Below are 20,859 nucleotides of genomic sequence, written 5' to 3'. Positions count from 1 at the left end.
GAAGAAGGTTGTCGTCATTGAGTTATCAATGGTAGCAGAGGATGTCTAACAACGCTAACTACAGAGTCCCTCCTGCGTTTGAAGAAAAGAAGTCATATGAGAGCTGGAAAAATGAGGTTGAAATGTGGATACGTGTTACCGATCTGGATAAGGAGAAACAAGCATTAGCTGTTGCTCTCTCACTGAGGGGGAGAGCTAGAGATACAGCTTTGGAAATACCTGCGGATGATTTGAACAAAGATGACGGGATGAAGACCCTTGTAAAGGCATTGGATAATGTATTCTTAAAAGAAGAAAAGGACAGAGCTTATGATGCATACACGGACTTTGACAAGATTCGGAGAGAAAACGAAGTTTCCATGGTGGATTACCTCGTTCAGTTCGAGCAGAGGTACAACAAAATGCGCAAATTTGACATGGTTCTTCCCGACGCTGTTTTGGCATTCAAGTTGTTGGATACAGCCAGTCTCGATGTTAAAGATAAACAGCTTGCGCTTACAGTTTGTTCAACACTTACATTTGCAAGCATGAAGTCAGCTTTAAAAAGGATTTTTGGAGACAATGTGCAGCCGCCCACATGCAGCGGGGGAATTCACATGCGCGAAGATGTTGCTTTTTATGTGGATCAAAGGAAAAGAGACGGAAGGAAATTTCGTTCCCAACCCGACCAAAAGAGGGCGCCATTGACTGGCTCAAACCCACTGGATAGGTTTGGCAGAAGATCTAAGTGCGCTATTTGCCAGATTACATTTCACTGGGCTAAGGACTGCCCAAATAAGGCTGAACATGTAAAAATGACAGAGGAAAATGCAGAGACAGAAACAATTGAAGAGTGCAATGTTACATTATTTTCTAAAGAGTCAGTTTCTGATGCTGAAATATTCATGGTAGAAGCCTTAGGTTCAGCTGTAATTGACACTGCATGCACCAGAACAGTCTGTGGTGAAAAATGGCTGGAGAATTACATTCATACACTGAAGGAGAGTGACAAGAAAAAAATTGAAAATACACAGAGTAGAAGAGCTTTTAAGTTTGGTGATGGACAAGTTGTTCATTCCATAAAAAAAGTAAAAGTCCCAGCAAAAATAGGACAAACCAGGTGCCACATAGAGACTGAGGTGGTCTCAGTGAACATTCCTTTACTACTAAGTAAAACGTCACTTAAGAGGGCAAAAGCAGTGCTTGACATTGAGAATGATAAAGCCACAATGTTTCAGAAACCAGTGCCTCTTGAGATTACATCCTCAGGACACTACTGTGTAAACATAGTGGACAGAGATTGCACAGCCACCCGTGAGAATGAACCCCAAACTGATGAAGTTCTGGCCATAAGAGATGGCATGAGTAAAGATGAAAAACTCAAAGTATTGGTGAAACTTCACAAGCAGTTTGGACATGCCTCAGTTGATAAACTCAAAAAATTACTAATTAGTGCTGGAAGTAATGATGATGAGAGTGTTACTATTCTGAATGACATCGTAAGTAGCTGTGAAACATGTCTCAAGTACAACAAGCCCAAACCAAAGCCATCAGTTGGTCTACCAATGGCTTCAACATACAATGAAACTGTGGCATTAGATCTACACGAGCTAGAACCAAATGTGTGGTACCTCCACATGATTGATCACTTCACCAGGTTCAGTGCTGGTAGCATTATTACAACAAAAAAATCCAGTGAAATTGTGAGGCACTTTATTCATTCCTGGGTGAGTGTTCATGGAGCCCCATCTAAGATTTTTTGTGACAATGGAGGTGAATTCAATAACGAGGAAATGAGGGACATGGCTGAGAACTTTAATATTGAAGTGAAAACCACTGCTGCCTACAGTCCATGGAGTAATGGATTGATGGAAAGACATAACCAGACCCTTACAGAGATCCTGTTAAAAGTGAAGAAAAGCAGTGTTTGTGACTGGAAAACAGCCCTAGATTGGGCCTTGATGGCAAAGAATACAATGCACAATGTGCATGGATTTAGTCCATACCAGCTGGTGTTTGGACAAAACCCGAACCTACCTTCTGTGCTGGTTGATAAACCACCTGCCCTGGAGGGCACTACCATGAGTAAATGGGTAGAACAGCACATTTCAGCATTACATGAAGCAAGGACAGCGTTTACTGAGGCAGAGTGCTCTGAGAGAATCAGGAGAGCTCTGCGCACACAGCTTCGCAGCACAGATGAATACTACGAAATTGGAGATAAAGTGTACTACAAAAGAATGGACTGCAATGAATGGAAAGGCCCTGGGGTGGTAATTGGACGAGACGTGGTGGTAATATTTGTTAGACATGGAGGCTCCTATGTCCAGGTGCATCGCTGTAGAATGCGCAAGGCCACAGATCACTACACTGACACGTCTCGTGACAGCCAAGTAAGCCAGACAGAACTTAATGCAGCAGAATGTGGCATTGAACATGTTGAAGATCTACCCAATACTGTATCTAGTGATGGAGACAGTGTGCCTAACACAGAGAATGCGGCAGGGAGCTCTAATAATGACAGAGACAGCAATGAGCAAGATAATGATCCATCTGACAGACAACCTTCTATCATAAGAACAGACCGTAGTATGAATCTAAAGGCAGGACAATTCATTAAGTATGTGGAAAGAGACACTGGAATTTCACACACAGCAAAAGTGCTAGGTCGAGCGGGAAAGGCAACTGGAAAACACAAGAACTGGTACAATCTGGAGTACACTGAGCCAGTTAACCTCACTGGCACAACAAGGTCAGCTGACCTTTCACAGGTTGACACACTGCAGATTCAGTCATTGGACAGGGTGGAACAGCCATCTGATCACGAGGATGTACTTGTTACAAAGGATGTGTCATTTGAATCAGCTAAACTTACTGAAATCAGTAACTGGGAGAAACACGGTGTGTTTGATGAAGTAAAAAACATGGAACAAAAATGCATTTCCACAAGATGGGTGTGTACACTCAAAGACACACCAGACGGCATAGTTCCAAAAGCAAGGCTAGTGGCGAAAGGATTTGAAGAGCTAAACACAAAAGATCTCCCAAAAGACTCGCCAACATGTGCCTCAGAGTCTCTTAGACTACTCATGTCTGTGATATGTCAAAACCGATGGACACCCCACTCTATGGACATTAAGTCAGCATTCCTTCAAGGAAATGAGTTATCCCGAGACATCTATGTTCGTCCACCACCTGAAGTCAAGAGTGAGGGAACTCTATGGAAGCTAAACAAATGTGTTTATGGACTAAATGATGCATCACTGTACTGGTACAATAGGGTTAAAGAAACAATGTTGCAAATTGGAGGAAAGATGTCACAAATTGACCCTGCTATATTTTATTGGTTGGATAAAGATTGTAATGTGTCTGGGGTGCTTGCTTGTCATGTTGATGATTTCATCTGAAGTGGTTCACAGATTTTCACAACAACTGTAATCCCTCACCTGCAATCTGCCTTTCAAGTGGGCAGAGAAGAACATGACAGCTTTCGCTATGTAGGCATGGAGTATGTCACTGCAAATGGAGTAACATGTATGCATCAAGACAATTACATACAGAATCTCCAGCCAATTCACATAGACATCTCCAGAGCCATGAGACGGGATGATCTTTTGACTGAAAGTGAAATTGATGACCTGAGATCAAAAATAGGTCAACTTCTGTGGACAAAGTAGACCGGATATTACGTTTGATACATGTGTCCTTGCAGCTAACATAAAACATGCTACTGTGCAGACTTTACATGACACAAACAAGGTGGTGAGAAAATTGAAATCAGAACATGTGACACTGAAGTTTCAGAACCTGGGAAAAGACAGTTCTCTAAAGCTAGTAGTGTTCTGCGATGCCTCGCTGGGAAACCTTACAGATGGAGGCACTCAAGGGGGACATCTCATTCTGCTGATGGGTGAGGAAGGAAGATTCTCCCCTGTGTATTGGCAGTCAAAAAAGATCAGAAGAGTCGTACGGAGCACTCTTGCTGGAGAAACTCTTGCCCTTGCCGATGCTGTTGACAGTGCCATTTCTTTATCTGACCTTCATGCAGAACTTACCACAGGGAATGTATCACAACATGTCTTACCAATAGTGTGTGTCACTGATAACCACTCCCTTGCAGACGCCATCAAGTCTACTAAGTCAGTGACAGAGAAAAGGCTCCGCCTTGAAATAAGTGGCATCAAAGAACTTCTTCAGTGTAAAAGAATTCAACAGATTCTCTGGGCACCTACTGGAGAGCAGCTAGCTGACTGTTTGACAAAACGAGGTGCATCCGCACTTCAGCTCCTAAAGGCACTCAGTGTTGGAGAGTGGAAACTGGAATAGAGACTATTCTTTTGTGGACAGTTTTTTTTGTATAAGTTTTTTTGTTGATCACCATGTTCTTACATTTTCATACTTATGGACATTAATAATAGACTGTGATTTTTTGTGTTAAAAAAACTAAAAAGAAAAAGTGGGAGATTGTAAATGTTCTGTTTTTGCATTGCGCATTATTATGGTACACTCTTTTAGTGTATTTACGGTAATTCCCAGCATGCATTGCTCTATGCGCGGGCTCCGGTGTTTAGTCTGTTATGTGAACGGCAGTGGCCGGTTTGTTATTGTGTTCCCTCAGTAAAGTATATGTATAAAAAGAAGAAGGTTGTCATCATTGAGTTATCAACTAGAAAATAAGCTCTGCCAGGCCCCACTTCTCAATAGTAAACAATCTTTTTTTTTTTTAAATCCTGAATACACACATTGATCCGGATCACCCTCAAAATGTAAGCACTTGTTCCTTATCCAGTATCTTACATTTTCTGAAAGTTTCATCAAAATCTGCCAACTTTTTTGCGGTATGTTGCTAACTAACAGACAAGCCCCAGCAAATATATAACCTCCTGTCGGATCAACTACAGTACATTCTGGTAAATAAGCATTTTGTGGATTTTTCCGGTGTGACGAAGCACACCCATCCCTGAAGAGTAGACGGCACATGCACACACAAACATGCACACTTACCCACACTTGACTTTCATTCCCTTGCACTTCCCTGCCATCAAGGCTATTACATTAGGAACACCATTAAAACCATTTCCCCTCTTTTCACTTAAACTTAAAACTTAAATGTGCACACATCTTTCCTGTCATGCTGTGTTATCCCTGCCGGCCAGACCGTGTCATCACTCCTAGGTTGGTTGAAAAAAACTTTTTTTCAAAAGCTTCACATGTCAATAAATTCAGCCTGAGCAGGTCAGGATGGACCAATGAAATTGTTCACATTATATCAATCACTCAGCCATTTATTGCGTTATGGATTTACCCTCGATGGAAATGATGAAATGCACACGACGCACCCCAAAGCTGAAAAAGATTGTTCAAAAAAGGAAAAACCCAAAAAATGGCTATCCACCATCACTAACGGACCACCGGACACAAAAGACGACGACTTTAGCGGTTCCAGCACGCAGTAAGAGGCGAAGGATGAAAATCGCACTCAAGTAGGCTACTGTATGCCATGTTACAGTCAGTCGTTGTACGTGAATAAACACAAGTGCATGTGTAAATATAACATTTTGAATGTGTACAGCGGCGGCTTACAGACTTACGCAACCAATACAGTGTTTGTAGAAAATAAAGGGGTGGGTGCAGCCTATAATTAGGTGTGCTTTAGAGCCTGGAAATTATGGTATCTTATGGGAATACGTTTTTTTTTTTTTAAATAAGTTTAGAAAAAAGTTAATTTTGGAGCATCCTACCACTTAATGAGATGTCACCAAGCAGGTCCAGGAGCTCCCCCCCAGCTGAAGCAAGCTTGGGCGACACAGTCGTCTGGATTACAGGCACCACATCATTACCGCCAAGGAGGTCTAATAAATCATTTGCCTGTGAGATAAGTGCCAAGTGAGTAACAGTGATGATGATAAAATTAATATTTCATGGAGGTCAAATATCCCCTCACGTGGTTAGTTGGCTGACTGACAAGGGGTGGATGTTTTGGCTCCCCAACAGAGGGTTCCGTCTCCCCATTAGTTTGCACAATCTCTGTGGGGCCATTTGTGGCAGTTTTCTCCATGATGGGCATTCTTTCGAGAAGAGCAGGCCTAAGAAGAGACGCAAATAATGGAGGATTAACCCTACTGGACCACTAGAAAAAGACTTTCTAATTCTTCTAAATGGTCCATTTTATTTGCTTGGTTGTGTTGGCTGTTCTGTTATTTTACCTCATGTGGTCATATTTCTTGAAAAGTGCGTTGTACTCTACAGCTCTCTGTTGCAGCTCCACGTCGATGCTACTGCCGTATATTGACACCACCTTCTTGATTCGGCTAGGAGAAAATATTTCAATGTTAGCAGGTAAGTAAATTGGCACATTTCCCAAATTGGTTCCCAAATACAAGCAAAACTAATATAGTTCCATATTGTTCAGACCACAGAGTGCACCAGATTATAAGGCGCACTGCCGATGAGCGGATCTATTGTATGCAACATACAAAAGACGCGCCCGATTATAGGCGCATTAAAAGGGCTCATATTAGGATTTTTTTTCTATATTCAAAACACTTCCTTGTGGTCTACATACCATGTAATGGTGGTTCTTTGGTCAAAATGTTGCATAGATTATGTTCTCAAGAACGTTTTCAAGTTCCTTTCTGACCGTTTTGTTGGCGGGTCTCACTTACGTGGCTCCACTTTGACAGCGTCTTCTCCCTGTCATCTTTGTTGTACTGGCAGTTTTTAGCGCTTCCATAGCTAGTTTACTGACAGATTTAAGTTAGAACTCTATGCTACTTTTTATTATAAATGACAACAGCTTAGGATGAATGCACCACAACAAGTGGATGGAGAAAATGAAGAAGCTTATTGACTACGGTGTCGATGCAGACTACCATGGCGGACACGCGCAAATTTTCAGGACTTTTGCAGATCCCAAATACACATCAGCGGGTACCAATAGGTGAAAAAAGTTAGTTTTGTATAATATTGCGAAACAAAACACCGGATAATATGTCTCCTAATGTGCTATTTTGGGGTCCTTACATAATAATACCCATATGTTGAAGCACACTATGTCTGATTACAGTAGCCGTAATGTGCCGACAATCCATCAAGCGGTGCAGCTTCATAGCTTACCAAAGTCATTTTGATAGATTTTTGAGCACCGTGTGTAATGTTCAATATTCTGAATGAAAGATCAAAGTTTTGGTCTTGCTTTGCCGGCATCATTTATTGAACAGGAGTCGTATCTCTTATGTGTGACTTCTATCGTCTGGTCACAGTTCTCATTACACCATATACTAAATAAAAATGCTTCGAGGTCGGTCAGCACAACACTTTTGATTTTTGAGAAATTGATGATTTTAAGTGCGCTTTATAGACCAAAAAATACGGTAATGTAATCCAATTACTCACTTGACACCACTGAAGCGAGTTGACAACTTCATGATGGCAGTAAGTGAATAGCCCCGAGTCACAGGAGTCGACAGATTGGATACTAAAAGGCCTTCCAAGACATCCAGAACCTCATCTTCAGTCACCTTTTTTAAAAAGAGGGAGAGGGAAGCACATCATCTCATGATTAACAGGACTTTTTCCTCACAGTATAAGACGTGTTTGTAATTAGTCGTGCGTCAGCATGTACCTGAATAGGTTCCTCTTCTTCACACTGTCCAGACACCAGCAGGTCTCCATACTCCCCTATGCACCAGGATGCCACTTGTACGAGAGGTTGCTACATAGACAAAAACAGGAGACTTTAAATGGTGCACCGTATTGCTAGAAGATATATTAGTCTCTTTTAGCACCTGTGAAATGTCATCTAGAAGGGCTTTGTAAAGTCTCTGTACAGTGTATGCGTGCATCTCAACACTGTTGGTGATGAGCTGAATAAGGTTAGGAACAGAATCATCGCGCACGTAGCTGCCTGCCTGCAACGTAGAGCACAGATTAAAATGATTAAAATATAGCAGGTCTTTAGTACTAATATAAAGGGAAATTAATGTTAGCCTTCTAGGGTGCTATTCAGTTATACGTACTGTTGTCAGAACTCTCATTATGGTGTCTATGTGCCATCTTTTCGAAGGAGCATACCTGTCACACAAAGCAGACAGTGATACAGTCAGGAAAGGCTTGATGGACAAGATATTCATAATAAAACAAGGAGATTGATGCTGTCAGATAAATATTAAGCATCAACAGTCGTTCAGAAGATGGATCACTCTTTTTATCATCACACAGCATTTCTTTCAAGGTAAACAACCCCCTGTGATGTATATTTTGTCAGGCATTACTTTGATTTAGTCTATTTGTATCATAAACCTATGGGACAGTAAGCCATTATCTTCCATTGTAGTTAAGGGTGCAATGGTTAAGCTTATTCTGCTAGCTGTGATTAAGAACGTCACAATTATTTAAATGCAAAGGCACCTCCTCACTTGCTATAAACTGACATTATGCTGGTACGTTATTTTTCGGCACAACCTGCACGGAAAAAGAGCAAAGTTAGGTTAAAAATGACAACGGGACAAAACAGTGAAATAATGCCACCCCAAAAAGTAGCAAAAATGTGAGAACATTTCGGATACTTAAAAGTACCCTTATAGGGGTCATATAATTATGTTTTTTTCTACATTCAAAACACTTCCTTGTGGTCTATATAACATATAATGGTAGTTCTTTGGTCAGAATTTTGCGTAGATTATGTTTTATAGACCGTTTGAGCGGCTTTCTGACTGGCTCTTCAGGATGTGCCGTTTTGTGGGCGGTCTTATTTATTTCCACTTTGACAGCGTCTTCTTCCCACCCCCTTTGTTGTAGTTTTTAGCCCTTCCATAGCGTGTCTACTGACAGATATAAGTTAGAACTATACAGTACTTTATATTAGAAATGGCAAATGCGGAGGATGCATGTCAATGTACAACCCAGTCTGCACCACAACAAGAGGATAGCAAAAAAGAAGGAGCTTATTGACTATAGCGCAGACTACAATGGCGAAAGCGGGCAAGGCAATCGGGGTACATTTATACCAAATATGGATAATCCGCTGACAGTTTTCCCAATTTGTGACATCCCCAATTGTGCATGTTCCAAACAGCTCTTTGGTGGAAGTAGAAAGGAAGGCAAGATTATTTTAATAAATATCTCTGCATTGCCTTTCAAGATTTTATTTAAAATTTTCAGGACTTATGCAGATCACAAATATACAACAACACGTACCAATAGGTAAGAAAACTTGGTTTTGCATTTAAAAAGGGAGTCATTAAAGATGATGGCTCCCACATTTGCAAAACTTGCCAAAAGAAAGTTGCGGCTAAAGGGTTTGATACGTTCAATTTGGAGCAGCTTTACACACCAAATTAAAGGTAAAATATAATCATTTGGTTAATTTTTGTTAGTTGCAAGTTACTTCATGAAGAACTGAGGTAAATACAGACACGTCCCTTACAATCAGTAGCTTAGTTTTGAGTCAGTTCAGTGTAAACAAACAGCAACAGGTACACCTGTCAAGGGCTTCACTCAGGGACCATTTAATGTTAGAGATTGCTTCTTCCGTCTGTGTTGAATAAACAATAGTTAAGCTAATATAAAACACTAACATAAAATTGTAAAAGAACAGCACAAGTATGCGATCTAATTATGCGCGTTCCAGTTAACACAGCATACATTTTATTATTAAAAATGAATAAATGGGCATGGATGACGATTGATGACACTAACACATTTTTGTTTGAGTAACATTCTCCCCTAGTGGGATACAAAAAGTTAACAGTAGTTTTATATTAATAATACAATTATTAATATTACTTTTTGTTTTTATTAAATTTGTTGTACTGTTATTTGATTACAGTTCTTTCCATAAAAATCTTTATGGACTGTCTATGGGAATTTATAAATTGTTTTGATGTGAAATTAATCAATGCATAATATTTGTGAAACGTATTATAATGCTATTATAATTGAGCAGTCAAAATATATAATCGTTGTACCCCAATCTTAGTACATGTAGGCTTCTCAGGACAGTTGTAATGTGCTAGGAAAGATTTAAGTCGTACTTTTCTGCTGCTAGAAAGACTCCTGACGCACAGTCCGCTTTGAATTCTGGGTCGCAAGAGTCTAGGAAGTAGAGAAGCTCTTTCATCATGCCTCTAATGTTGTTGCCATTCACCAGGGCAAAGCTCAGCTCCATTGCACGTCTGCAGTCGCAACGAGAAGTAGATCAAGAACAAAAACAAAGCGGTTAGATAAAATATTCTTTGATGAACGTCCTCTAAGCTCAATCACTGGAAATCACCCTCCACTCACCTCTTGATGGACACATCAAGGTCTTTTAAACAATCCACAATGGTACTTCGATGCCTCTGCACTGCATTGTGGTCTGTCTGTACCGTCTTTAGTAGGGATGTCAATGCCACATATCTGCAATGGTGAGTTTTAAAAGGATGAATTGTCAATGTTTATAAAATCCTCTTGATTGGACTAAACGTAAAAAATCTATTCACTTGATGAAAAGCTTTAGATGTAGCGGAAGTTCAACAAATATTCAACTTCGTAGCAATGGAATAATACCACTATCTCTGGAAGAGATTTTAAACTAAGCTCAAGTTCCACTAATTAAGCTGCTTTGGTATAGGAATTACATAATTAACTTATGCACAATCGGCTATTATGTAGAATCAAACGATTTAAAATATGCCTACAAAAAGACACAGAGGGGATTACCTTATATTTTTGTCATTGTTAAGGAGGAATCGACCCAATATGTTAATAGCCAGAACCTGTAAAATAATTAAACGGTATTATCAGTTTGATTGTAGAAAATCAGCAATACATTTTTTGTTTCTTTTTACAAAATTAATATTCAATGAGCTCACCCTCAGTCCACTTTCGGACTTGATGTCCATGATCGTCAATACTGTCTCGTACAGGATTGCATTTCCAACATTTTTACTTGTCTCTGTGTTCGTTGCAACCTGCATGCAAAAATATTCCAGTTGTCAGTTGTACAACTGGGTAAAATAAGACATGTCACATATAAGTACCGTAGGTATTTTTGAAGCAAATGTTTTCACACTTTCTTTTAGGCTTACAGCATTAAAAAAAAATCAATTCCAATGGAAATTACATCAAATGTGAGATGAGAATTGAATGAATGCTGTCAGATAAAAGTATCAACAGTCTTTCAGACGATGGATCACGCTTTATCATCATACAGCGTTTCTTTGAATGTGAGCTAAGCTCTGTGATGCATATATTTTTATGTTGTTCTCTAGCTACAACAATTTGTGGTATAAAACAGTATATAACAACTTTAATTTGCAAAACAATGAATGTACAGTAATAAACAATGTGAATCAATAATGTTTCTAACCTGTGCAAGAATATCATTCATTGCTTCACTGGAGTCATCGTCACTTCTGCCTAAAATCCTCAGTAGTCTCAATATCCGCACCTGAGAACAGTAAACAAGTTGGTCAATTTATATGAAATGAATATCCCGTCATTAATAGCACATTTGAATTTCTTGCTGTGAACATGATTCAACTTCTGAACTGTCATTGCAGCCATTCAAACTTACATTACTACATTTGGCACTAAGAATGGAATTTACCTGCAAGAAAGGATCACTTATGCCTGACACATCATGCTCAGGAGAGTATCCAGACATGATGAGGTTCTTCAGGATTCTCACCAATTGTGGAACCAGCTACAAAAAAGACGAAGAGCAAAACAGACGGGAAAAATGAGGTGTCACAATATATTGCTTTCATTGCCAACATCTCATGACAGTCATTAAAAACAAAGCAAAATGGAAGGGTTATAAGTTGGTTAAAAATAGATTATTATAGTAAAAAATTGGTAATCAAACTACAGATAAATATGTGAAATCAAAGTAACTGAAGTGCAGTTAACTATAATTAGCCAACAGGATCACTACTATGAGCATTTAGTGAAAATAAATGTTATAAGAATAAATTATGTTAGAAACTACAAGATCATTAATTACATGGCTTAGGTGATTCCTAAATAGGTACACTCTTTGAAATCAAATTTAACATTTTGTGTTTGTGGTCAAACTGATGTTTGTTGATCACAACTGCAGTTGTGTGGGATGGAATCAAACAAAACATCTCTGAAAATTATATTCAAATTGTGTTCCCAAACAAAACATCTCTAAAATTAAATTAAAATTGTGTTTCCTTTGATCTTATCTGCTCAAAAAACATTTCTCCACCATTACATTCCTAAGACTGTTACCTTGACAAATCAATTAAATTGGCACATTGTGAAAACCATCAGTTCCTGGTGACAACACCTGTGGCAAATATGTGAACACAGACCCACTCAATAGTGATCAGCTTAATTGCATATTTGGAAAATCAGACTCAAAATAATTATGAGAAGTGTAGCTGACAAATGAATCCTTCAAATTCTGTATTATTGTCGGACATTGTAATGATCACAGTACAAATTCAAATAATTGTTTTAAAGAAAAAAGCACCATGAATTATACGACACATATTTGGTGACTGTGAGGAGTGATTACTAATGACAGCATGCACCAGCTATGAGATCAGAATGCACTCTTACCTTCTCATTCTAACACAATGCAGGAATTGTAACAAAGACAAATGACAGAAAAAATATGAGGTAGATGTTAGGGAGTGGAAAATCATTCACTTTCAGAGAGCTTAAAATAAGTAGATCATGAACATGAGGGGTGGGCGCTTCAGGCATGGCTTGTGCTGCACCAAGATTGTAAAGCAACCAGTGGAATATACAATACAAGAGGAAAATACAGCAAAGGTAGATAAAACACAAACAAGTTCAGCGTTTTCTTACAGTCTGCCATATGGGCCAGAAAGCCACTTGGCCAAAGTGAGCTATCTCTACTAAGTAGATTGTGAAGAAATGGGCATAGGCACACAAGATTTCTCTGTGCTTTAATGGCCTGCACAGTGCAAACACTTAGTCTGGAAGCTGTTAATCCAGTGTGCAGACATCCACTTTCCCACTACTTTCACATATATTTTTATCCTGCATATGACCTAAAATTAGCTGGATGAGAATGTTTCAACCGTGCTGAGCTTCGCCATTAACAAACTCCTGAGTGCCCCATTTAATCTCAAACTGAGCAATGAAAATGTGAACACCAGAAAAGCCTCAAATATAACACCTTAGGTATGACATGAGCTAACGTTGCTAAATCCGGACTCTGCAAATGCAGGCAAATACTGCCATTACCAGAGGTAGTCACAAAACCAAATTAATGTCTATGTAAAATGGCAGTGGACTGACATACTAGCATGCCATCTTAAAATCACATGCAGCAGTAGCATTACAACCAACTATGTTTGGCACACTCTTCATGAGGAAAAACATACAATCATGATAAGTAATTGTGTTACAGCTAAAAACAGTTGGTTTGTACCTTTCTGAAGTGAGACAGCATGTCAGGACTTCTCTCACACATCTCAGTGAGGAGGACAACAGATGTATGGAGAACACCTGGGGGATAAACCAAGTAGAGGTCATTACGCTGAAAAGAGGCAAAGGAATAAAATAACCATAAGCCGTCTGGTTGTGGATTTTTTAATGCAGCACTAAAAGGAGAGTAACAAAACACATGATGGCCAGTTGAAGTACAGTTTAAAGGGGAACTGCCCTTTTTGGATCGTTCACAATCATTATGAAAGACATGATGACAGATCTCCTTTTTGGGCTGCCACCTTATTGTGGTAGAGGAGTCTGCATGTCTCAATGATCCTAGAAGCTATGTTGTCTGGGCCTGCCCCCATGGTGCCCGGCCGGGCACAGCCCAAAGAGGCAACGTGGATCCCTCCTCCAATGGGCTCACCACTCATAGGAGGGGGCATAGAGGTCGAGTGCAGTGTGAGCTGGGCGGAAGCCGAAGGCAGGGCCCTTGGCGGTCCGATCCTCGGCTACAGAAGCTAGCTCTTGGAACGTGGACCGTCACCTCACTGGGGGGTAAAGCCTTAGCTGGTGCGCGAAGTGGAGAAGTTTCGGCGAGATATAGTCGGACTCACAGCAAAGGTTCTGGAATCAGTCCTCTCGAGAGGGGTTGGACTCTCTTCCACTCTGGCGTTGCAATTCTTGTTGGCCCCCCGGCGCAAAGCCTGTACGTTGGAGTTTAACCCAGTAGACGAGAGGGTAGATTCCGTCCGCCTTCGGGTTGGGGGACGGGTCCTGAATGTTTGTGCTTATGTACGAAACAGCAGCTCAGAGTACCCGCCCTTTTTGGATACCCCAGAGGGAGTACTGGAGAGTGCTCCCCCGGGTGATTCTTTGTTCTGATGGGTGACTTCAACACTCACATTGGCAACCACAGTGAAACCTGGAAAGGTGTGATTGGGAGGAACGGTCGCGCGGATCTGAACCCAAGTGGTGTTTTGTTATTGGACTTTTGTGTTCGTCACAGATTGTTCATAACGAACACCATGTTCGGACATAAGGATGTCTATATGTGCACTTGGCACCAGGACACCCTAGGCCAGGGGTCCCCAAACTACAGCCCGCGGGCCCGATTTGGCCTGCCAGCGTCCAAAATCAGGCCCGCGGGAAGTCCCAAGTATAAAAAAATATATAAAAAAATAAAAAAGTTTTGTCTTTTCTTATCCACTTTGTACCGCTTGCTACTCACGGTGTCTCCTAGCCGCTCAGGCAAATCATATTGTCTAAAAATGCATTTTCTCATCGATAACGTGACATCATCGCGCACGCGGAAAGTATGCTATTTATATACAGTAAAATATATATATATATATATATATATATATATATATATACACATACACATATATATATATATATATACACATACATACAGCCCAGCCCCGGGCCAAATTGTTTTAACCCAATGCGGCCCCCGAGTCAAAAAGTTTGGGGACCCCTGCCCTAGGCCGTAGTTCCATGATCACCTTTGTAGTTGTGATATCGGATTTGCGGTCTTATGTTTTGGACACTCGGGTGAAGAGAGGGGCGCAGCTTTCTACCAATCACCACCTGGTGGGAGTTGGCTCAAATGGTGGAGGAAGATGCCAGATAGACCTGGCAGGCCCAAACGCATTGTGGGGGTCTGCTGGGAACGTCTGGCAGAGTTTCCTGTCAGAGAGTTTCAATTCCTACCTTGGGAAGAACTTTGAACATGTCACGCGGGAGGCGCTGGACATTGAGTACGAGTGGACCATGTTCTGTACCTCTATTGTCGAGGCGGCCGGTCGGAGATGTGGCCGCAAGGTGGTTGGTGCCTGTCATGGCGGTAATCCCAGAACTCAGGGATGCTGTCAAGCTGAAGAAAGAGTCCTATTGGTTCATTTTGACTCATGGGACTCCAGAGGCAGCGGACGGGTACAGACAGGTCAAGCGGTGTGCGGCTTTGGCGGTCGCAGAGGCAAAAACTCGGACACGGGAGGAAAACAATTTTCGGACGCCTTCAAAGCAACTCTGGACCTCCATCCGCCGCCTCAAGAAGGGGAAGCAGTGCACTGTCAACACCGTGTATGGTGGGGACGGTGTGCTGCTGACCTTGACTCAGGATGTTGTAGATCTGTGGAGGGAATACTTCGAAGACCTCCTCAATCACACCTACATGTCTTCCAATGAGGAAGCAGTGCCTGGGGAATCTGTGGTGGGCTCTCCTATTTCTGGGGCTGAGGTTGCCGGGGTAGTTAATAAGCACCTCGGTGGCAAGGCCCTGGGGGTGGATGAGATAGAATAGATAGAATAGAAAGTACTTTATTGATCCCTGGGGGAAATTCAGCACCACAGTTCGCTCACAATTGACAGTAATAATAATAAATAATAATATAATATAATATAATATAATATAATATAATATAATATATATATATATATATATACATATATATATACGCCCGGAGTTTCTTAAAGGCCTACTGAAACCCACTACTACCGACCACGCAGTCTGGTAGTTTATGTATCAATGATGTAATCTTAACATTGCAACACATGCCAATACAGCCGGGTTAACTTATAAAGTGCAATTTTAAATTTCCCGGGAAACTTCCGGCTGAAAACGTCTAGGTATGATGACGTTTGGGCGTGACGTCAAGGGTTGAAGGAGACATTTTGGAATAGCACGGTCGCCAGCTTAAGTCGTCTGTTTTCACCACATAATTCCACAGTATTCTGGACATCTGTGTTGGTGAATCTTTTGTAATTTGTTCAATTAACAATGGAGACCGCAAAGAAGAAAGCTGTAGGTGGGATCGGTGTATTAGCGGCTGGCTACAGCAACACAACCAGGAGGACTTTGAGTTGGATAGCAGACGCGCTACCGTGAGTACAGCTTTGGCTTCCAAACATTTGATCGCTTGCCCGTACGTGCGTGGCGCTATGTGCATGTCACGAACGTAACTTTGGGGAAATATATGTTTCTTGCCGACTCTGATGGCGGCCGGGGTGTCGTCGAAAGCTACAACGCCCGCCGCCGCGCCGCTGTCCTCAACTTGACTTCCTCCGTCTCCGGGCCGCCGACCGCATCGATGATCGGGTGAAGTCCTTCGTCGCTCCGCCGATCGCTGGAACGCAGATGAGCACGGGTCGTGATGAGCAGATGAGAGCTGGCGTAGGTGGAGAGCTAATGTTTTTAGCATAGCTCTGTCGAGGTCCCGTAGCTAAGTTAGCTTCAATGGCGTCGTTAGTAACAGCATTGCTAGGCTTCGCCAGGCGGAACAGCATTAACCGTGTGGTTACAGGTCCAGGGTTTAATAGTAATAGTAGTGTTGTTGATCTTCTGTTTATCCTTCCAGTCAGGGGCTTATTTCGTCGGTTTCTATATGGAGTTAAAGGCCTACTGAAATGAATTTTTTTTATTTAAACGGGGATAGCAGATCTATTCTATGTGTCATACTTGATCATTTCGCGATATTGCCATATTTTTGCTGAAAGGATTTAGTATAGAACAACGACGATAAAGATTGCAACTTTTGGTATCTGATAAAAAAAAGGCTTGCCCCTACCGGAAGTAGCGTGACGTAGTCAGTTGAACATATACGCAAAGTTCCCTATTGTTTACAATGATGGCCGCATGAAGTGAGAGAGATTCGGACCGAGAAAGCGACAATTTCCCCATTAATTTGAGCGAGGATGAAAGATTTGTGGATGAGTAAAGTGCAAGTGAAGGACTAGTGGGGAGTTGAAGCTATTCAGATAGGGAAGATGCTGTGAGAGCCGGGGGTGACCTGATATTCAGCTGGGAATGACTACAACAGTAAATAAACACAAGACATATATATACTCTATTAGCCACAACACAACCAGGCTTATATTTAATATGCCACAAATTAATCCTGCATAAAAACACCTGCGTGTTTGCACCTGCGTGTTTGTTATGCTAGCTCCTAGCTCCTCTGCTAGCTCCTAGCTCCATAGAACACGCCAATACAATTCAAACACCTGATCAACACACACAATCACTCAGCCCAAAAGACCGTTTACCTAACCCAAGGTTCATAAAGCTTATATATTTTTAAAAAGTTACGTACGTGACGCGCACATACGGTCAAGTTATCGAATGTTTAGCAGCCAAGGCTGCATACTCACGGTACCTGATATTCAGCTGGGAATGACTACAACAGTAAATAAACACAAGACATATATATACTCTATTAGCCACAACACAACCAGGCTTATATTTAATATGCCACAAATTAATCCTGCATAATAACACCTGCGTGTTTGTTATGCTAGCTCCTAGCTCCTCTGCTAGCTCCTAGCTCCATAGAACACGCCAATACAATTCAAACACCTGATCAACACACACAATCACTCAGCCCAAAAGACCGTTCACCTAACCCAAGGTTCATAAAGCTTATATATTTTTAAAAAGTTACGTACGTGACGCACACGTACGGTACGGTACGTGTTATGCTAGCTCCTAGCTCCTCTGCTAGCTCCTAGCTCCATAGAACACGCCAATACAATTCAAACACATGATCAACACACACAATCACTCAGCCCAAAAGACCGTTCACCTAACCCAAGGTTCATAAAGCTTATATATTTTTAAAAAGTTACGTACATACGCAAAAAAAAGCCAAAGCTGCATACTCACAGTAGCACGTCTGCGTCTTTGTCATCCAAATCAAAGTAATCCTGGTAAGAGTCTGTGTTGTCCCAGTTCTCTACAGGCGTCTGTGTATCCAAGTCAAATGTCCTCCTGGTTAGAGTCTCTGTTATCCGAGTTCTTCCATCTTGACTGCATCTTTCGGGAATGTAAACAAAGAAGCGCCGGCTGTGTACTGTTGTGGCTGACTACGTTCGAAAAATACGTCCATTTCGCACCGACAACTTTCTTCTTTGCTTGCTCAGCTTCCTTCTTCATAATGCAATGAACATGATTGAAACAGATTCACGAACACAGATGTCCAGAATACTGTGGAATTATGAAATGAAAACAGAGCTTTTTCGTATTGGCTTCAATGTGGAAGGCATACCCGTGTTCGCCGGTCTACGTCACGCGCATACGTCATCCTCAGAGGCGTTTCGAACCGGAAGTTTAGCGGCAAATTTAAAATGTCACTTTATAAGTTAACCCGGCCGTATTGGCAAGTGTTATAATGTTAAGATTTCATCATTGATATATAAACTATCAGACTGCGTGGTCGGTAGTAGTGGGTTTCAGTAGGCCTTTAAGCACGATGCTATCACGTTAGCTCTGTAGCTAAAGTGCTTCGCCAGTGTATTGTCGTTGAGATAAAAGTCACTGTGAATGTCCATTTCGCGTTCTTGACTCTCATTTTCAAGAGGATATAGTATCAGAGGTGGTTTAAAATACAAATCCGTGATCCACAATAGAAAAAGGAGAGAGTGTGGAATCCAATGAGCCCTTGTACCTAAGTTACGGTCAGAGCGAAAAAAGATACGTCCTGCACTGCACTCTAATCCTTCACTCTCACGTTCCTCTTCCACGAATCTTTCATCCTGGCTCAAATTAATGGGGTAATCGTCGCTTTCTCGGTCCGAATCGCTCTCGCTGCTGGTGTAAACAATGTTCAAATGTGAGGAGCCCTTCAACCTGTGACGTCACGCTACTTCCGGTACAGGCAAAGCTTTTTTATCAGCGACCAAAACTTTATCGTCGATGTTCTAAATCCTTTCAGCAAAAATATGACAATATCGCGAAATGATCAAGTATGACACATAGAATGGATTTGCTTTCCCCGTTTAAATAAGAACATTTCATTTCAGTAGGCCTTTAAGGCTCTGGATGCTGTGGGGCTGGCTTTCAATCAATCAATCAATGTTTATTTATATAGCCCTAAATCACAAGTGTCTCAAAGGGCTGTACAAGCCACAACGACATCCTCGGTACAGAGCCCACATACGGGCAAGGAAAAACTCACCCCAGTGGGACGTCGGTGAATGACTATGAGAAACCTTGGAGAGGACCGCATATGTGGGTAACCCCCCCCTCTAGGGGAGACCGAAAGCAATGGATGTCGAGTGGGTCTGACATAACATTGTGAAAGTCCAGTCCACAGTGGATCCAACACATCAGCGGGAGTCCAGTCCACAGCGGGGCCAACAGGAAACCATCCCGAGTGGAGACGGGTCAGCAGCGCAGAGATGTCCCCAACCGATGCACGGCTAGTGGTCCACCCGGGGTCCCGACTCTGGACAGCCAGCACTTCATCCATGGCCACCGGACCTATGCAACTCCCCCTCGCAAGGGACAGGGGAGAAGAGGAGAGAAGAAAAGAAACGGCAGATCAACTGGTCTAAATAAAGGGGGGTCTATTTAAAGGCTAGATTATACAAATGAGTTTTAAGATGGGACTTAAATGCTTCTACTGAGGTAGCATCCCTAACTGTTACCGGGAGGGCATTCCAGAGTACTGGAGCCCGAATCGAAAACGCTCTATAGCCCGCAGACTTTTTTTTGGCTCTGGGAATCACTAATAAGCCGGAGTTCTTTGAACGCAGATTTCTTGTCGGGACATATGGTACAATACAATCAGCGAGATAGGCTGGAGCTAAACCGTGTAGTATTTTATACGTAAGTAGTAAAACCTTAAAGTCGCATCTTAAGTGCACAGGAAGCCAGTGCAGGTGAGCCAGTATAGGCGTAATATGATCAAACTTTCTTGTTTTTGTCAAAAGCCTTGCAGCCGCATTTTGTACCAACTGTAATCTTTTAATGCTAGACATAGGGAGACCCGAAAATAATACGTTACAGTAATCGAGACGAGACGTAACGAACGCATGAATAATGATCTCAGCGTCGCTAGTGGACAAGATGGAACGAATTTTAGCGATATTACGGAGATGAAAGAAGGCCGTTTTAGTAACACTCTTAATGTGTGACTCAAACGAGAGAGATTCTTTACCGAGTCGCCTTGTGTAATTGTTTGGTTGTCAAATGTTAAGGTGGTATTATTAAATAGATGTTGGTGTCTAGCAGGACCGATAATCAGCATTTCCGTTTTCTTAGCGTTGAGTTGCAAAAAGTTAGCGGACATCCATTGTTTAATTTCATTAAGACACGCCTCCAGCTGACTACAATCCGGCGTGTTGGTCAGCTTTAGGGGCATGTAGAGTTGAGTGTCATCAGCATAACAGTGAAAGCTAACACCGTACTTGCGTATGATGTCACCCAGTGGCAGCATGTAAATACTAAAGAGTGCAGGGCCAAGAATCGAACCCTGGGGGACTCCGCACGTTACCTTGACATAGTCCGAGGTCACATTGTTATGGGAGACGCACTGCATCCTGTCAGTAAGATAAGAGTTAAACCAAGACAAGGCTAAGTCTGACATACCAATACGTGTTTTGATACGCTCTAATAAAATATTATGATCGACGGTATCGAAAGCGGCGCTAAGATCAAGAAGCAGCAACATAGATGACGCATCAGAA

General features: G+C 41.7%; 1 protein-coding gene across 4 annotated transcripts in view; it reads right to left on the bottom strand.

Moving 5' to 3' along the window:
- ap1g1 (adaptor related protein complex 1 subunit gamma 1) overlaps positions 1 to 20,859 on the bottom strand; it is a 74,841-nt gene that overhangs the window by 10,123 nt on the left and 43,859 nt on the right. The window contains exons 1-16 of one of the 4 annotated variants that reach the window (XM_062027954.1): positions 19,347 to 20,124; positions 15,505 to 15,673; positions 13,391 to 13,467; positions 11,570 to 11,665; positions 11,330 to 11,410; positions 10,833 to 10,931; positions 10,681 to 10,736; positions 10,264 to 10,377; positions 10,014 to 10,154; positions 7,998 to 8,052; positions 7,767 to 7,889; positions 7,604 to 7,693; positions 7,375 to 7,499; positions 6,186 to 6,290; positions 5,924 to 6,065; positions 5,721 to 5,847 (exon numbers count right to left, since the gene is read on the bottom strand). In XM_062027954.1, coding sequence (XP_061883938.1) covers positions 5,721 to 5,847; positions 5,924 to 6,065; positions 6,186 to 6,290; positions 7,375 to 7,499; positions 7,604 to 7,693; positions 7,767 to 7,889; positions 7,998 to 8,052; positions 10,014 to 10,154; positions 10,264 to 10,377; positions 10,681 to 10,736; positions 10,833 to 10,931; positions 11,330 to 11,410; positions 11,570 to 11,665; positions 13,391 to 13,467; positions 15,505 to 15,673; positions 19,347 to 19,640 — 1,894 coding nt within the window. In that variant the 5' untranslated portion in view covers positions 19,641 to 20,124. Of the gene's footprint in view, positions 1 to 5,720; positions 5,848 to 5,923; positions 6,066 to 6,185; positions 6,291 to 7,374; positions 7,500 to 7,603; positions 7,694 to 7,766; positions 7,890 to 7,997; positions 8,053 to 10,013; positions 10,155 to 10,263; positions 10,378 to 10,680; positions 10,737 to 10,832; positions 10,932 to 11,329; positions 11,411 to 11,569; positions 11,666 to 13,390; positions 13,468 to 15,176; positions 15,250 to 15,504; positions 15,674 to 19,346; positions 20,125 to 20,859 lie in introns of those variants that run through there. The other 3 variants (XM_062027971.1, XM_062027963.1, XM_062027945.1) reach the window with 3 other exon arrangements.

The sequence above is a fragment of the Entelurus aequoreus genome, linkage group LG02 (genome assembly GCF_033978785.1).
Source record: "Entelurus aequoreus isolate RoL-2023_Sb linkage group LG02, RoL_Eaeq_v1.1, whole genome shotgun sequence".
NCBI lineage: Eukaryota > Metazoa > Chordata > Actinopteri > Syngnathiformes > Syngnathidae > Entelurus > Entelurus aequoreus.
The sequence above is the reverse complement of the archived record's forward strand: the minus strand, read 5'-3'. Positions and strand labels throughout refer to the sequence as shown.